This window comes from Gymnoscopelus braueri (assembly GCF_963280865.1).
Source record: "Gymnoscopelus braueri genome assembly, chromosome: 11".
NCBI classification, from domain to species: domain Eukaryota; kingdom Metazoa; phylum Chordata; class Actinopteri; order Myctophiformes; family Myctophidae; genus Gymnoscopelus; species Gymnoscopelus braueri.
In genome coordinates this window covers 17,737,666-17,755,001 of record NC_137613.1, presented here as the reverse complement: position 1 = coordinate 17,755,001, position 17,336 = coordinate 17,737,666, and the positions used below count along the sequence as shown (strand labels likewise).

General features: G+C 38.4%; 1 protein-coding gene across 1 annotated transcript in view; it reads right to left on the bottom strand.

Moving 5' to 3' along the window:
• Positions 1 to 17,336, bottom strand: part of LOC308095490 (uncharacterized protein) — a 66,836-nt gene that overhangs the window by 29,193 nt on the left and 20,307 nt on the right. Inside the window, exon 13 of the mRNA XM_080442547.1 lies at positions 8,391 to 8,414. Coding sequence (XP_080298673.1) covers positions 8,391 to 8,414 — 24 coding nt within the window. The remainder of the gene's footprint in view (positions 1 to 8,390; positions 8,415 to 17,336) is intronic.

Here is a 17,336-nt window from a genome sequence, read left to right as displayed (position 1 = left end):
CAGCCATACTGTATGTATCTGCAGGCAGATACCCATACATAAGACTGATAGGACTAATATGTGCTGGAAGCAGGGGCCAGGTCCCCCCCTTAATTTGCACATAGACCTATTAAGCCTTTACATGTGATGTATACTTGTCAAACATAAGCATGGTATTCGAGATAAGTAATTTCATTCCATATTAAGATACAATACTAGGTGATTCTGAGCTTGCAGTTAGCAGTGCTTGGAGGTGAAAATAACTGGGGACATCCCCCATCTGGTATGCAGGCTGAGAGGCGATCCACTTTGCATTCCCCCAACACCTAAACCTTTTTTGAATACAAGATGCATTTCTCTGTTATTGATGTGTTGATCAGTCAACCCTTTAAGATCCTGGTCTTTGTCCTGGAGCAGAAGCTCCTAGCTTTAAGTGTGAACTAAAAACAAGTCACTGAGCCAAGTCCTTTGTTAGTTAGTAGGCTGATTTCAATACTATTGTCTTTATGTAAGGATGGGGGCCGAAGTGAAAACATCTGTTGTCTCCCTCTGTCCCCAGGAAGTGTGGTAAAAGTGAAGTCATGCAGACTCAAATTGAATTCCTATAGTTATTCTTGTTTCACAGAAAAAGCTTATTTTATAGTAAGTAACACAAGTATGAACAAAGGTGGTTGGGAAGAAACCAGTTAGTTCCATGTAACTTTTCTTCTTGAATCTAAGGAAAAGATTCAGTCTTAGAGTAACTACAACTTTGTTGACTCCTTGGATTTCTAACTACTGTTTGCAATCATGAAAGTATAATGTGTGTGGTCTTATTCTAAAGCTTAAGAGATGTTGAACAAGAATGACTAAACCAGCCTTTGTGTAATAGTAAAGTTTGACAATTGGAAATAAGACAAATTTGTACACTGTAAGGACAATGCTAATGTGTTTAACAGGATGTTTGTAAGGGGTTCGGCCACGACTCCCCAGTATCATGTATTGTGTTGAGATTGGCTGACAAAGGGAGTAAGGGCGGGACTTAACTCTTTGACCCTCCCATGTGAGCCAGATTTGGGACAGTATAATTAGTGTGTTATTTGTATGTGATGACTGGGCGCTGCTGAATCAGACCTTAAACCCGGCAGTCTGCCTGTTGGGTGGAATAAAGATGATACCTAACTGAAAACCTTGAACCGGATCCTCCATTATTGAACCCTTCTCCAGGAGACTGAATACAGCCACTCTCTCGACCAGGAATATACTTCACATGCTCAGCGCTTCATTACTTAAAGGGATATTTCACTTTCAAAAAAACTTTTGGTGATTTTATCATCTACTCAGGCCTTTGTGAGCCCCCCAGACAGTTTTTAAGTTGCTCAATTCAGTATCTAGATATTTGATATTCATTTTATCAGACACGCCCCCTTCCTATACAAACCCATTATAACTTCAAACTCCATTTTAACCATGTTAGATTCATCAAAAACACCCATCCTTGGTTCTGGTGACTCACCCTGCCCCCCTAATGCGTGAGGGGGCCGTGTTTTTCAGAGAATTCATTTTTTTTTTTTTTACTAAATTTTTATCCCGCGATTTTTGTAACCCATTTTTTTCACCCGGTGCTAATTTCCTAAGTGATCCTGGGCGCTACACCAGCCCTACACCAGCGCTACACCAATCCCCCACAGCCTAGGGAGGCCATTTTTTTTATTTAAAAAAAAAATGAAAAAAAAAAAATGAAAAAAGGAATTGAAGAAACACGGCCCCCTCGCGTATTAGGGGGGCGGTATGATTCTGATTCATTACTAGGCATTCTGTTCACTGTACAGTAGGTTGTCATTTGCCATATTGTGATTTTGTAACACGTAAAGTAAAATGTGTTAAACAGCAAAATAATGTTAAATACTGTACAACAGGACATCAGTAAATACATGTAAATGTATCTATAGAAAGGCCCTCTTTCATTTTTATTTTAAGAGATGATTTGCATGCATTTTACCAGCCAAGTAGCAAATAAAAATTTTGTTCAACCTTGGGATGTCTTAAAGTTCCCTGCCAGAGGAAAAGATCTGTGGTACATAGTGTGTAAAAAAGAAATCTGTCTTAAAATTTGTATTAAATATTGCATAGTTGATCCTGATATGTGTTGATATCTCCATGAAAAGCCATGTGTGTCCAGTACACCAGTAACCCCAGCATAAGTCCTTTGGAAGACAGTGTCAGCTAAATGCCTAAAATGTAATGAAATGCGTTGTATCAGACCCACAGTTGTTGCATTCACTTGGGTAGCTTGGCTGAGTCAGGAGCTGAACTACAAGACAGATTAAATGAAAGTGAAAGAAAGCAGAGAAGGGGTTTTCCAGTGTGTCAGTATGGTATGATCTTATGTGTGTTGCTGCCAACTGGTACATTGTTGTGGTGCTGTTTTACCAAACTTCACATGCAGAAATAAATATACTGGGAGGAGTTTGGTACTTTAGTCTTTCATGTTGGGTATTAACTATTAACCCATTCAGTCCGGGGAAAGCATCTGTGTCATTTTTAGATTTCTTTGGGCTATTCAAAAATACCAGATCTACAAGCTGATAGTGCGGCCCTCGGTGCTGCGCTATGAGCCTGTATATCTGCTATTACTTACTGCTATTACTACAGTGCAATAATAACGTCCTTTTCTCTTTTTTTTTGGTAAGCGATTCAGATGAAACGTCATTGCCCGCCATTTTGCGTCACAGCTTGGCCTGTTTAGATTCTTTGGGTGCCATTTCGTTGCACACAGTAGATGTGTTGACAAATAACCAACCATGATGTTGCCTCATCCAACCCTTAAAGTTGTCAAAAGGTGGTGGTGGTGGTGATCTCCCATGGCGCTGACTGTCAGTGTCAACCATAGCAGCACCTTTATCATTGCATATCAACCAGGACGTGTGCCAAAAAAAACATCAGTAAAAAGCTATTGTTGAATACCAGGGGATTTCCACTGTTGCCGTGGAACAATACAAAGCCAATCAAGCCATATTGTCTGAACTCATAACTCTTGAAGAAAGAAAGTATAAGAATGAAATCCAGTCAAATCAAAAACAGTGCACTGTTAGACGCTGTGCACACTCAAGTGAGGTGAAGATGTGGTGTTATGTTCTGCATGACACCCCACCTTTGGGATTTAATTTCGACAACGCATCCAGGTATGGCTTTATTTATTACATTTATCATCAATATTCAGCATAGTAACGAGAAAGCATGTACAATTAAATGGATACTGTTGTTTAGCGTTGAACAGGATAACAAGCGAAAGTGTAATGTTTTAGATTTGAAGTCAAGTTACACAACACAACTACGGTTTAAGGTAGAATATGCCTATTTGTGCACTTTCTTAAACTCTGTTTAGTTTTGTGCAGACATCTATTATCACTATTAGTGTTTTCCTGTTGCCTAGGCTACTCTCCCTCCCTTCTCTCAACTTGTGTTCTACTTCTTATAGAAACACTGTTTAGGGTCTTCTTGATGGAGGACAGACCCCCAAACGTCTAAAAACAGGGACCACTAAAATAGCAAGGCAAATAGTCATATTCAACAGTATACTGTATCAGTGATTATTAGCTGTATCAGTATGAAATAGGACGCGCGCGCACACACACACACACACACACACACACACACACACACACACACACACACACACACACACACACACACACACACACACACACACACACACACACACACACACACACACACACACACACACACACACACACACACACACACACACACAAAACATCCCTGGCCTTCGACCTGGCTAGTGGAGATCTAATAAAATTGAACTTCTGTGACATCATTTGTTGCCAGGAAGGATTCAGTGTGGCAGGTTTTTATCCAGGAGAATACCATAGTGTCAACCTCAGAGACAAGACATGTGAACTTGAATAGATCTTAATGAATGACATGGGCATGACCTCATCAGTAATTATGGATGGACACTATTAGAATATCCATAATAGAAATATTATTAGAATATAATAAGATCAAGTAGATTATTGCTGTGCTCCTTGTGGACACACACACACATACAATATATCACATGAACACAGATGACACATCTGGATGCATAGTGGAAAGGACATAAGATGAATAACAAGATGCATGAGGTGGAGTTTTTTTGTTAAATCTAACGTGATAAAAGAGTGTGTTTGGTTTCACTTTCTGGTTGGCAGAATGTTCAGTCTAAAGGGAGCGGTTCACATTTAGCCCACATGGAGAGACAAGACATTCACCACGTCTGCTGAATCCTAGAGACCTTGTTTGTTCACACGCAGGTTTACAAACTAGGATATTTTAAGGTGAGCAGGTGACGGTTAATTTGATGTGTAGTAAAGTGTAGACGGGTGACATCCTACCTCTGTTCAAAATTATAAATGATATATGCAGCTGATAAATATGGTCTCTTACATGGAGACTACAGATTATGAGTTTGAGAGTGTATATAAAGATAACATGATACTTTAAAGATTAATCTACTGTCTTCATTTATCCAACACAGTGCCAAGTGATTTCCAAACTTGACCATCCACTTCAATTCTGTTGTGAGGTGAATGTTTATGTTTATAGAACATAATAGAACTTCAAAAGTTATGACCAGTCACCAGACAAAGTGTTTAACACATCAGAATGTTTAACTAAAGATTTAAAAAAAAACATATCTCACCCTGAGTGAAAGGATACAGTAGTCCCTATGATGCTTAACAAAGAAAAAGGTGAAGTTGACACTATGTAACTTTCCTCTTCTACCCCAGATTTGAAGCCGGTTTCCTGCACTAGTGCTGAACCATCATGTAAATTGTTTTGTCAGATCCTGTGTCTAGGTGAGACATGACCTTTGACACAATCTAAATGTTTCAATAGAAGAACAGGGAGACACAATACAACCACTCCAATAGTATAAGTTATAAATTACATTTTATCCATTAAAAAGGTTATTGTTAAATTGTTAAACATTAAGACAGCACTATATTATAGTGCTGTCTTAATGCTTAACAATTTAACAATAATGTTAACATTTAGATGACTTGTTTAAAAACAATGATACATTTTCTAAAGTTTATATGGTCTTACTGACTACTCTGACAATATCAATATTTTACACAATCACGGTTGTTTATTTATGATTCTAAAAGAAAGAGGCAGACTGTTAAGAGTATTTGGGTCTTTAATAAAAATGTATTTAGCAGTAGGCCTATAAATGAATGCAACAACAATGCAAATAATCTGACCTTCATTTAGTAGACACGTATCTAAGTCTTTAACATATTTGAAGCATTCTTCATTATTTTCAATATGTACAAAAAACTTAAAAGAGATCAAACACATCCCCTCATAACCAATCAATTAAAGTTTTGTTTCTTTTTTAAAGACAAAAGTTTAAAAACACACAGTGAAAACACAATAGGAAAATAAAATTCCATTATTTACATCATGGGGAAATCAATGTTGAACTCACATTCTTTTTTTGTCCAAATAAGTATTGTGTATGTGTGAGCATACATGCTTGTATGTACATGTTCTATGTTGATGTGCATATGTGTTACAGTGTGTAAACAGAAGTGTACATGTATAAGTGTGTATGTATGTGTACAATGAACGAATGAATGAATGAATGAATTACAGTTTTATTTTCGTGTCAGCATTTTGGCCCATAACGTCATAATGACACAAAAACAATTATATCATCTATTCTATCATTCTCTTTGAGGATATAAACTACTTTTAAAAAGGTGTAAAGTGGACATCTTTAAATTTTCATAAGGAATTATTACACATGTCTTGTAAGCCCAATTAGTATTCATAAAGGATTTATAGAAAGCTTAAAAATCTAGATTAAAAAGGTGACTTTAAGTAATCCATGACTGATTACCTACAAAACACTTTAATGACAAAAAAATAGCCCAACTCGATGATTAGGATTATCATCTTCAACCAATCAGATGACATTAAATTTGAGTTTATTCTAATTGACAATACACTGAAAAGCCTTGTGGTTGTCTATAATTGAACTCACAAATGATTGCCTTTATTTTGAAAGTATGAATAACGTAATTATATTTTATCTGCAACTGCAATGGATTACTGACCCTTGTTTATAAATGGTTGAATGAATGGTTTATAACCCACTTCTCACAGCATTCATAGAGAGAGAGACATGGTGAGAACGTCTCTACTTGCTCCAGTGGTCTGCAAACCTAAAATGACAAGGATTAACACATGAGTTAGAACACAAAAATACTAATCATTCAAAAAATCACTTACATTTCAACATTATACATCAGTTTGGGGGGGGATATAAATTTTGTTAAAAATATCATCATTTGATTAATTTAAACAGTTTAACTTGTTCTATCTTTTTTTCTCTTAACTATCAAAGCTGTTACTGTTAAATATTGAGGTTTCCTGGAAACACAGGAAACCTCAGATTAAACCGTTAATCAATAGAATTACAACAAATGGATGAGGTGATCATTACATCTAAATAATGCTGCTTGTAATTATAACATACCATTTCTGCTTTATTTCAATAACGACAGCGAGAGAGAGACAGGAAAGGCAGACAGAGTGCAGAATGACACACAGCAAACAGTCTGGTCAGTCAGGAGTTTAACCAGGGGAATGCTGAAGAGGGCATTTTGTGGTACAGTATGTGCCCAAACCATTCGGCTATCGAGTCGCCCAACTTATAATATTTCTAAGCTCTCGTCCTGGAGTCCCATAGTACAGCTGGCTTTCATTGTAGATGTTGACATGGTCCACTGAGTGCATGCAATGAACTACCTAGAATAGAAACCCCTGAGACAAGAGAGAACCACTACCTAATATTAAAGTGACTTACTATGTGCAAGAAGGTGTCTCTGGATTCAGTTTCATGACCTCAGAATCTGTAATGTAAGAAATACAAAGAATAGAATACACCATCAACAGGGGTGTATTGGTATTTGTTTAAACATCTACTGTATGACACATGCATACACACACACACACACACACGGTTATGTTGTGGTTATGTAACTAGGGTGACAGACGCCCCAGTTTGGCCGGGATTGTCCCGATTTCAAGCTGCGTGTCCCAAGTCCCAACAAATATCTCTAAAACGTATGTTTACGTATGTAAACACAGTTTTATTTCATTTCAAGTGAACCTGTAACCATGTGACAACCTCACGGCACACCAAGGGGGTGCCATAGCAGCTCATAGCGTGGCACTCGGTGCCGCGCTATGAGCTTGTATATCTGCTATGGCACCCCCTTGGCGTGCCGTGAGGTTGTCACATGGTTACAGGTTCACTTGAAATGAAATAAAACACTAATATGTCCCAGTTTTCAACATTCACTACAGAATTGTCCCGGTTTTCACCAGTATTAAAATAATAATAGTTGTTTTCAGTGATTGCATAGACGTTGATCATGTTCTGTTCATGTAAACATGCTCACCTAACCAATCAGAAAACATGAACAAATGCATTGCGTGTCTGAATGAAACGCTGAGCTGAGGCTGATGTTGTCAATCAGTCGTTGTGATGCCCCACTAGTTGCTGCCAGGCTACTAATCATCTTCCTAGGTGAGCAGGGTGGGGCAACCTGCATTCCTGCTATAATGGCTCATTGGAGGGCACCTGGGCCGGTGTCTTCAGGAGCCTATAAAATCAGCTCATGTACTGCCATTTCAGAGAGAGAAATCCAGGGAAGACAAACCTGCTGTCTTCCACCAGCCTCTATTCATTCTCCATGCGTCTTTGTTACTTAAGGTTTTGACTGTACCTTCCATCCACACATATTGCAGTACACCATATTCCACTCACGTTTACATTTACACACACTACTGATTTACTGACTCCACACCACATTGGATCCTTAGCTTTATCATGTTTTGCTTCCACATCCCGTTATGCTTTGGCTGCATTTTGTTAGGGATTATTTAATAAACACTATTTGTTATACCTTTACCTTGGTTTCCCTTCCCCATTATTTGTCATGGCAAGAGCCAGCTATGACAGTCACCCCTATACTGTATGTAACCACTGTTCCTATGGTGGTAAGTTTACATAGAGCCTACATTAGTCAACTATAACTGACTGCATGATTAAATGTTAGGCTGACTTTATGACTAGTTTAATCCTGCCAAGTCTCAACATCATGATATGATGAAGTAAATGTGAAAACATTATTGTGATCTTGCACTTTGACTAATATGAAAATAATGGTGACAATTGTCTTCAGCACACCAACAGAGACGTTAATTGACGTTTTTATTTGCTATGATGTTCAATTTAAGGATGATCCTTACTCCTTAATGCAATTGTTTGTGTCAGTAATGTTGAATGTACTTTGGGGTCAGTGGATTATCAGACCAGATGAATGTGAAGTAAAAAATAAAGTACTACTTACGAGATGGAGTGGGAGGAGGTGAAGCTGAAATAAAGAGGTAAAGAGATATCACAGCGGTTAGCTCAGTATGAATTAAATGATATAATTTGAGAAACCAAAAGTACATCATTCAACTGACGCACCTGTCTTCTTCTTGTACATGACGACGCCGAGGACAACGAGGATGGCGATGACAGCAAGAACCACCACAGCGATGATGATGATGACGGTCATGTTGTCTTTGGGTTTAACTGGAGCAATAAAACACAGAAAACCAGTGGTGTAAAGTAACTAAGTACATGTACTCAAGAACTAAGTACAAATTTGAGGAAACTTTACTTGACTGGAATATTTTCAATTTTCAGTACTTTCACTTCTACTCCACTACATCTCAGAGGCAAATATTGCACTTTTTACTCCACTACAATTATTTAAAAACTTTAGTTACTAGTTACTTTGTAGATATTTATTATTGTTACAAAACCACGCATTAAACAATTCTTCCCTATATACTTTGGCTATTTGAAAATAGTCGATCTACAAGCTTGTAGATCTGCTATTTTCAAAAGATTTTCATAGATTTTGATCAGTTGTGAAATGGGACATTCTACATAATGAGTGTTTTTACTTTTGGTACTTTAAGTACATTTTGATGCCAATACTTTTATACTTTTACTCAAGGAAATTTAGCATACAGGACTTTTTCTTGTAACAGAGTATTTTTATATTGTGGTATTGATTCTTTTACTTAAGTAAAACATTTGAGTTCTTTTTCCACCACTGCAGAAAACAGAGATGAAATAGTGGAATTGTCTAACTATCTATCTATCTATCTATCTATCTATCTATCTATCTATCTATCTATCTATCTATCTATCTATCTATCTATCTTAAGATTATAGTCATGTGATCCAGCCAGTGACCTCTTTGATCGGCTGTAGAAACTTGGTTTAAACTTATCTGAGTCTTAGATGTATTGGTGTCTGGCTTTACCCACAATTCATAATACATATGACAGAGTCAGGTTAATAATGATTTGATCAAACGTATTCCTCCTTTAGTCCTATAATAACAGTCTTACCCCAGTTGGTCTTGATCAGCTCTGGGTCCAGTGTGTACTTGAAGACCTCTTTGACCCCATAGAGCTCAAACACACACTCGTACTGCTTCCAGTCTTCATGTTTGACTGAGGTCAGGTTCAGGTCAACGCTCATCTGGAAGGTTCCATCATGGTTGGGGAGGAGCTCTCCATGGTCCACGTTCTCCTGGAGCTCCTCTCCATCTTTAGCCCAGAACATGATGACTCTGTCTGGGTAGAAACCTGTAGCGTGACACCTCACTGGAGAGGATGGAGTCTTCTGGAGGAAAGATACAGAGGGAAGCTCTGAGAGAGAGAGAGAGAGAGAGAGAGAGAGAGAGAGAGAGAGAGAGAGAGAGAGAGAGAGAGAGAGAGAGAGAGAGAGAGAGGGGGGGGGGGGTAGAGAGAGGGGAGAGAGAGAGTATACATATCCATAGAATATCCATAGTGACAGACAGTGTGAATAAATAAGGAGGGAGATATAGAAAAGCAGGGAACAAAAAGAAAAAAGAAACAGAGAAGGGCAACACAGAGAGACAGAGAGAGAGAAGTAAGTAAGTACATTTTATTTATAAAGCACCTTTCGAAACAGTGTTACAAAGTGCTGTACAATGGAACATAAAATACATACAATTAACAAGATACCAACAGGGTATTATAGTACAAAAATAGTGAAAAGTACAAAACAGCAAGGATAAAAACAAAAGCATTGACCTATGTGAGTCAGGTAACTTCAAAGGACAAAGTGCTTACGAAACAAAAGTGTTTTAAGCATTCTCTTAAAACATTCAACCGACTCAGCATTTTTTAATGCCAGGGGAAGGGCGTTCCACAGTGTGGGAGCAACTACTGCAAAGGCCCTGTCACCCTTTGTTTTTAGATTGGACGTGGGTATCTTCAAAAGGCCTTTGTCAGAGGACCTGAGGGACCTCAGCTTGTCCTTAGGGGGCAGTAGATCAGTAATATAAAGTGGCGCTAGCCCATGTAGAGCTTTATAGGTGGTTAACAAAATTTTAAAATCTATCCTGGACCTAATTGGTAGCCAGTGAAGTGCGGCTAACACTGGTGTTATGTGTGCTCTGCGGTTAGTGTTGGTGAGAATTCTGGCCGCCGTGTTCTGTACTAGTTGAAGTCGGGATAGTGACGCACGGCTCAGAGTGGTGTAGAGTCCGTTGCAGTAATCAAGACGGGAAGAGACAAATGCATGCATGATTTTTTCCAGGTCTTGAGACGTGATAATTGATCTTATTTTATTAATGTTGCGCAGATGGTAGAAACATGACTGAGTTACCTTTTTAACATGGAACTCAAAGTTCATCTGGTTGTCGAAAAAGACACCCAGGTTTTTTGCTGTCTGTTTGACATTAGTAGCCAGTGGACCAAGGGACAGCCGAATTGCATCTGAGCTACACTCGGGGCCTATGATGAGTGTTACGAAGATGACGACAGCGATACGGCACTACGTCCCTGACGTAGTCTTACGACCGCATGACATCATATCCTACTTATAAATGCTACGACGCCGTCAGATGGCAAGCGTCGGCAGTCATAAGTAGCAAAGCAATAATAGTAATATAATACCTACATAAATATCAGGCCTATTCACCATATCAAGGTGTGTGATTAAGGACCATATCCGGGCCTCCCGTCAACAGCACCTGTGGCGATCAATACTAATATATCCAGCCTATAAGGAATACAGTCCTTTAGAAGCAGTAACAGGAAAGCTCTGTTACAATGAGGATTTCAGTTTTATCTGGGTTAAGTTGTAGGAAATGTTGTGCCATCCAATTGTTAATGCCGGTTAAACAGTCATGCATGACTGTGAGTTTACTGAGGTTGTTTTGCTTGAATGAGAGATAAGCTGTATCTCTGTATCATCAGCGTAGCAATGATATGACATACCTTCATAACTGTTAATAAGAGTACCAAGGGGTAGCATATATAGGGAGAACAGGACTGGACCAAGTATGGAGCCCTGGGGGACCCCACATGTCAAGGGAGCTGAGGAGGACGCATAACTGTCAACAGCGACAGCCACACTTCTCCCTGACAAATAGGAGGAGAACCATTCCAGGGCCGACCCGTTTAATCCCACCCACTGTTGAAGCCTATTTAGAAGGATGGAGTGATCGATTGTGTCAAAAGCTGCGCTTAAGTCGAGCAGCAACAGCACTGAACACTCACCAACATCAGCCCTCATGAGGATGTCGCTAGAGACTCTGAGGAGTGCAGTTTCAGTGCTGTGCTTCTGGCGAGAAGAGGGGTGGAGGGGTGTAAGTCAGAGAGACAAAGAGACAGATATATGACGTGTCCCCTGGAGAACCTTGTCTCTTCATGTTAAGTACGCCTCCATCACATCACCATGTATCTGTTCTGTTCTTCTCATAGTAATGTTACTACATCTTAACATATGTATCTAAGTACGCCTCCATCACATCATGTTGTTGTACCTGTTCTCTGTAGAGTCTTCTTCCCATAGTTCACAAACCTCTTCAGCTCTTCAATGCACTGATTGGTCAGGAAGTGCTTCGTGTATGCTATCTGAGCTTTGTTTTGATCCCATCTCAGTTTAGTGATGAAACCCTGTGGTTTAGGAGTGATCCATGTCTCTGTCTTCAGGTCCAATGAGATGAAGTCCTCTCCATCATAACCAATCTGATTATAACCATCAATGTCTCCAGTCTCATCATCCCACTCACAACCAGACATCTGCTGGATGATGTGGACACCTGACAGACAGACAGACAGACAGACAGACAGACAGACAGACAGACAGACAGACAGACAGACAGACAGACAGACAGACAGACAGACAGACAGACAGACAGACAGTATAATAAACCCCAGACACATCATCCTCCTACAGTTTGGTGCCAGTGGTTGATATTCTTAACCACTGAGAAACAGACCATCCATCTACACCCACTGACGTTATTGTGTGGATGGAAGCTACAGGAACACGCACGCACGCACATACTGTACGGACCTCACCATAAAGCAATTAAGTATAAAATAAATAAATAAATACATATTACACACGCGCACACACACAGTTTTTAATATCTTAATTTTAGAATGTGTTTTTTTATATGTACATTTTTGTTAAATAATGTGTGTGGATGAGAGGTTAATAAGGCAAAATATCCAGTATGGACATGGCCTAATACTCTGTTTACAGGCTGATACAGTATAGAATATTGAAGTCCTGATGTCACACCCATGTCCTCTGGGTCACAGAAGTGTTTTTATCATTATAAATCCCATAAACTTTTATCTTTTATTTTTTATCATGTCATATAAGAATTGTGTTCCAAAAATGTAATATGGTTCTGCCAGGTACTGTAGGTGACTCTGTCATGGGTCTTCAACAGGGGGTCCGGGACCCCTAGGGGGTTCTCAGAGTTGCTACAGGGGGGGCCACCAAATCTTTGTGTGATATGAACTTTTTTTGTACATTAATCCCTTGAACCATATTCTGAGGGGAACATTAGCCAAAAATAGCAGATCTACAAGCTCACAACGCCTCGCGCTGCGAGGCGTTGTGAGCTTGTAGATCGGCTATTTTCGGCAAAGAAGTTTGATGTAGGGAAAAAGAGCAGAAAAAGTACAAGTTTTCTAAGTATTGATGGTTTAAGTGGTTAACGGTTTGAAAATACATATTAACATGAATCAGACCAACGCTACACAGTCTATGAAGCTATCTATGAAATCTATGATAAAGTTTAATCTGCAACACCATTTTATGTAGTGAATATGTAGTGGGGGGGGGGGGGGTCCCTGCTTCATCTCTCTCTCACCTAAGGGGTCCTTGGACTGAAAAAACGTTGAGGACCCCTGCTCTATATGTCATTTATAATATGTAGCTATATTTGATCAATATAATACAATTTAAACAACAAATTTAACAATATAAAACAATTTAAATCTTGTGAAAATAAACATACCTCCAGTTTGGTTAAAGCGCTGCTTTGCAATGTCCATGTTGCGCTTGTACCACTGCTGGTGACCCACAGCTCTCTCAGTGTTCCTCTCCCAGTACTGTGGGTCATCTGTTGTGATCTGGTTCATCCAGTCCTGTTTAGGAACGTATCTCTGTGTGTTGCTGTCATAATACTCTGTCTGAACATCATCAACCATCCCAACAGACACATACTCTGGGAAGTTTGGAACATCAGAAGATCCAGTCTCGAAGTATTTCAGGGTGTGAGACACTGTAAGACAAAATGGAAATATAAAATTAAATTATCGAATTGCAATTTTCTTTATTTAATCACAAGTTTATATATAAAACTAATATTTACAGACAAGAGACCTTCAAACAGATAATGTTTGTCTGTCTCTCAGTGTTTTAACATGTCTGTCTCTGTCCATCTGTCTGTGGGTGTCTCTATAATTCTTTCTGTCCGTCCTCTATCTGTCTCTATCAGTCTATTCTCTCTGTCTTACTGTCTGTGTTTCTCTTTGTTGTTGAGTCAATAACTATCTGTCTCTGTCTTTCATTATTTTATTTGTAAAACTGTATTTACTATACTGTCTGTCTGTCTGTCTGTCTGTTTGCCTGTCTTTGTGTATGTCTATGCTTATGTGAAATATTTCAAAACATATTTGAATATTTAATAATATATAAAAATCCAACAATTTGGACACAGAATCAAATGTTTGATGGCCATGATTCACTAGGAGCCTGGATGGCAGGCTCAAAATAATTTATATAAATATTTTCAGATACCTCTATGGGAAAAATGAATGCTATGCTATGCTAATACCTTCTTTTGACTTCAATTATACAGCAGCAATATGAGAGAATATAAAATATAACCTCAGGGCATAAGGAAAGTAGTTTAAATTTACATTTAAAATGTTTGTATATCGTTGAAAAATATTCTATTTATTAATATTAGTTTACTAAATTAATTACAATACAATCAGCAAAGGAAACTGGTTTGAGATTAAATGAATAAGAGTACAGAGCGCCCTCAAGTGGCTACTTGATGGTTGTGTTAGTCATAGTGGTGAATGGAGACGTTTGATGAAACATTAGGACTAACCTCGCGTCAGCAGTCTTTAGGACTGAATGATGATATTTTCAATAATTAATCACTCTATGAATTGCACTGTTAATAAAGTCGATTAAAAGCCTACTTTCAATTAACTTGGTTGCACTAGAAATGTAAAAACATATTTAGGCTATTTTAATGACAAACCAGCATTAAGTTTTACACATGGGTAGAATAGGCCTATAATGTCTCAGTGCTGTAGTAAATCAGTATCACAACACAGTAATGAAAACTACAACAGTTTAAATGAAAGAATCTAAAAGTTTACCTGGAGATACTTCATGGTAAACCAGCAACAGCAAAATGAACTCTTTCATGTTGACATCGGTTTGAAGAATGTAAATCAGAGGACAGAACTTTCAGTGTCTCCTCACTGTGTATGAGTCGTTCTGCTCTGTGTTCAAGTCTAAATATCATGACGAACATGGAACCAGCAGCCAATTCTAGCCAATAGAAATTCACTAATGCTGTGACATCATATGTTTCTAGGAAGATCTCACCTACAGAGGTTTTAAAAGTGAAACTAAGTAGAGAGAAACACTGCATGCATATCATGATGCACCACCACACTACATGAACCATATTGTCTGCTGAGGTCTGCAGTGAGTTCAGGGGCCAAAGCACACAAACATGACAACGCGCACGCTTTGGGAGTCAGTCAATCAGAGTCAGTACATAATATGTGAAACATAAACTGCCCATGACAGCACCCATGAAGGCCTCGTCTTGGCTGCTCCGTGGCCATTTTGAATATGTTACTAGTGAATGGAGACTAGTGGAGGGGGTTAACAGTTACACTCCAATATGACACCCTCGAACCAGTAATACAGTAACATCAGCTTTTATACTTCATCTGAAAATAAAGGCCATAAAATACTATCATATACAGGTACATTTCAATATACAAACCAGCAGTGTATTTAGCACACCTGTTGGCCTATGGTCTGTCCAAAAACAGATTCATTTCTGCTCCACATACTACGTGGAAAGCCAAGCCTAACTCTATTATCATTTTTTCACTTTAATTATGGCACTAATAGAAGAGCTTCATGGAAAGATCCTTAGGACAGAGACATCTAACCGACTGGTTCATCACTACAGTTTAGGCAGCAAAACTCTGGAGTTTGCTGTGCAGTTGGGTGTGGACTGTGGATGTATAATTTAGCAAACTAGATAATAAGATTCTGAAATATACCCGTTAGATGGTTGCAAGCGTGAAGCGTCACTGCGTCAGTCAGCTTAGATCTGATTTCAAGCTTTTTATTTTACGCGTGGTGGTTTCAGTGCGTGTGACGCATGTCTTCAGATGAAACATATTCAACAATATCAGCGATTATTAGCTGTATCAGTATGAAATAGGACACACACACACACACACACACACGCACACGCACACGCACACGCACACACACACACACACACACACACACACACACACACACACACACACACACACACACACACACACACACACACACAACTGAAAAACATAATCTCCATCCCTGGCCTTTGACCTGGAAGATCTAATAAAATTGAACTTCTGTGACATCATTTGTTGCCAGGAAGGATTCAGTGTGGCAGGTTTTTGTCCTGGTGAATACCATAGTGACAAGTGACATAGTGAAGTTTAATAGATATTAATGAATGACATAGACATGACCTCATCAGTAATTATGGATGGACACTATTAGAATATCCATAATAAGAATAATATTAGAATATAATAAGATCAAGTAGATTATTCCTGTGCTCCTTATGGGAAATGTGGCCTGTAGTAGAGCATTACTCACACATAAAATATACCACAGGAGCACAGATGACACATCTGAATGCATAGTGCAAAAGATTAATCACAAGAAGCATGAAGTGGAGTTTATGAGTTAAATGTAACGTGATAAAAGAGTGTGTTTGGTTTCACTTTCTGGTTGGCGGAATGTTCGGTCTAAAGAAGAGCACGGTTCACATTCAGCCTCATGGAGAGACAAGACATTCACCACGTCTGCTGAATCCTAGAGACGTATCCGTATTTGTTCTCATGCAGGTTTACAAACTAGGATATTTTAAGGCGAGCAGGTGACGGTTAATTTGATGTGTAGTGAAGTGTAGAGTTCAGTTGTGACATCCTAACTCTGTTCACATTATAAATGATATATGCAGCTGATAACTATGGTTTCTTACATGGAGAGATTATGAGTTGGAGAATGTGAATAAAGATAACATGATACTTTAAAGATTCATCTACTGTCTTCAGTTTATGCACAGTGCCAAGTGATTTCCAAACTTGACCATCCACTTCAACTCTGTGGTGAGGTGAATGTTATTTATAGAACATAATAGAACTTCGAAAGTTATGATCAGTCACCAGACAAAGTGTTTAACACATCAGAATGTTTAACTGACATCATACAGACAGAAAACATATCTCACCCTGAGTGAAAGGATACAGTATTCCCTATAATGCTTAACAAAGAAAAATGTGAATTTGGCTTTTTAATCATACACTTAATGTTTAACAATTTAACAATAATATTAACATTTAGATGACTTGGTGCAAAATAATGATACATTTTCATACTGACTACTCTGACAATATCCATGTTTGACACAACTACGGATTAACTTGTTTATTTATGATTCTAAAAGAAAGAGGCAGACTGTATTATTTGTATTAATGGTGTTGCAGATTTTGTATTTTTGTCTTTATTAAAAACGAAATTAGCAGTAGGCCATTAAATGAATGTAAAAACAATGCAAATCATCTGGCCTTCATTTAGTAGACACATATTGGTAAGTCTTTAACATATTTGAAGTATTCTTCATTATTGTCAA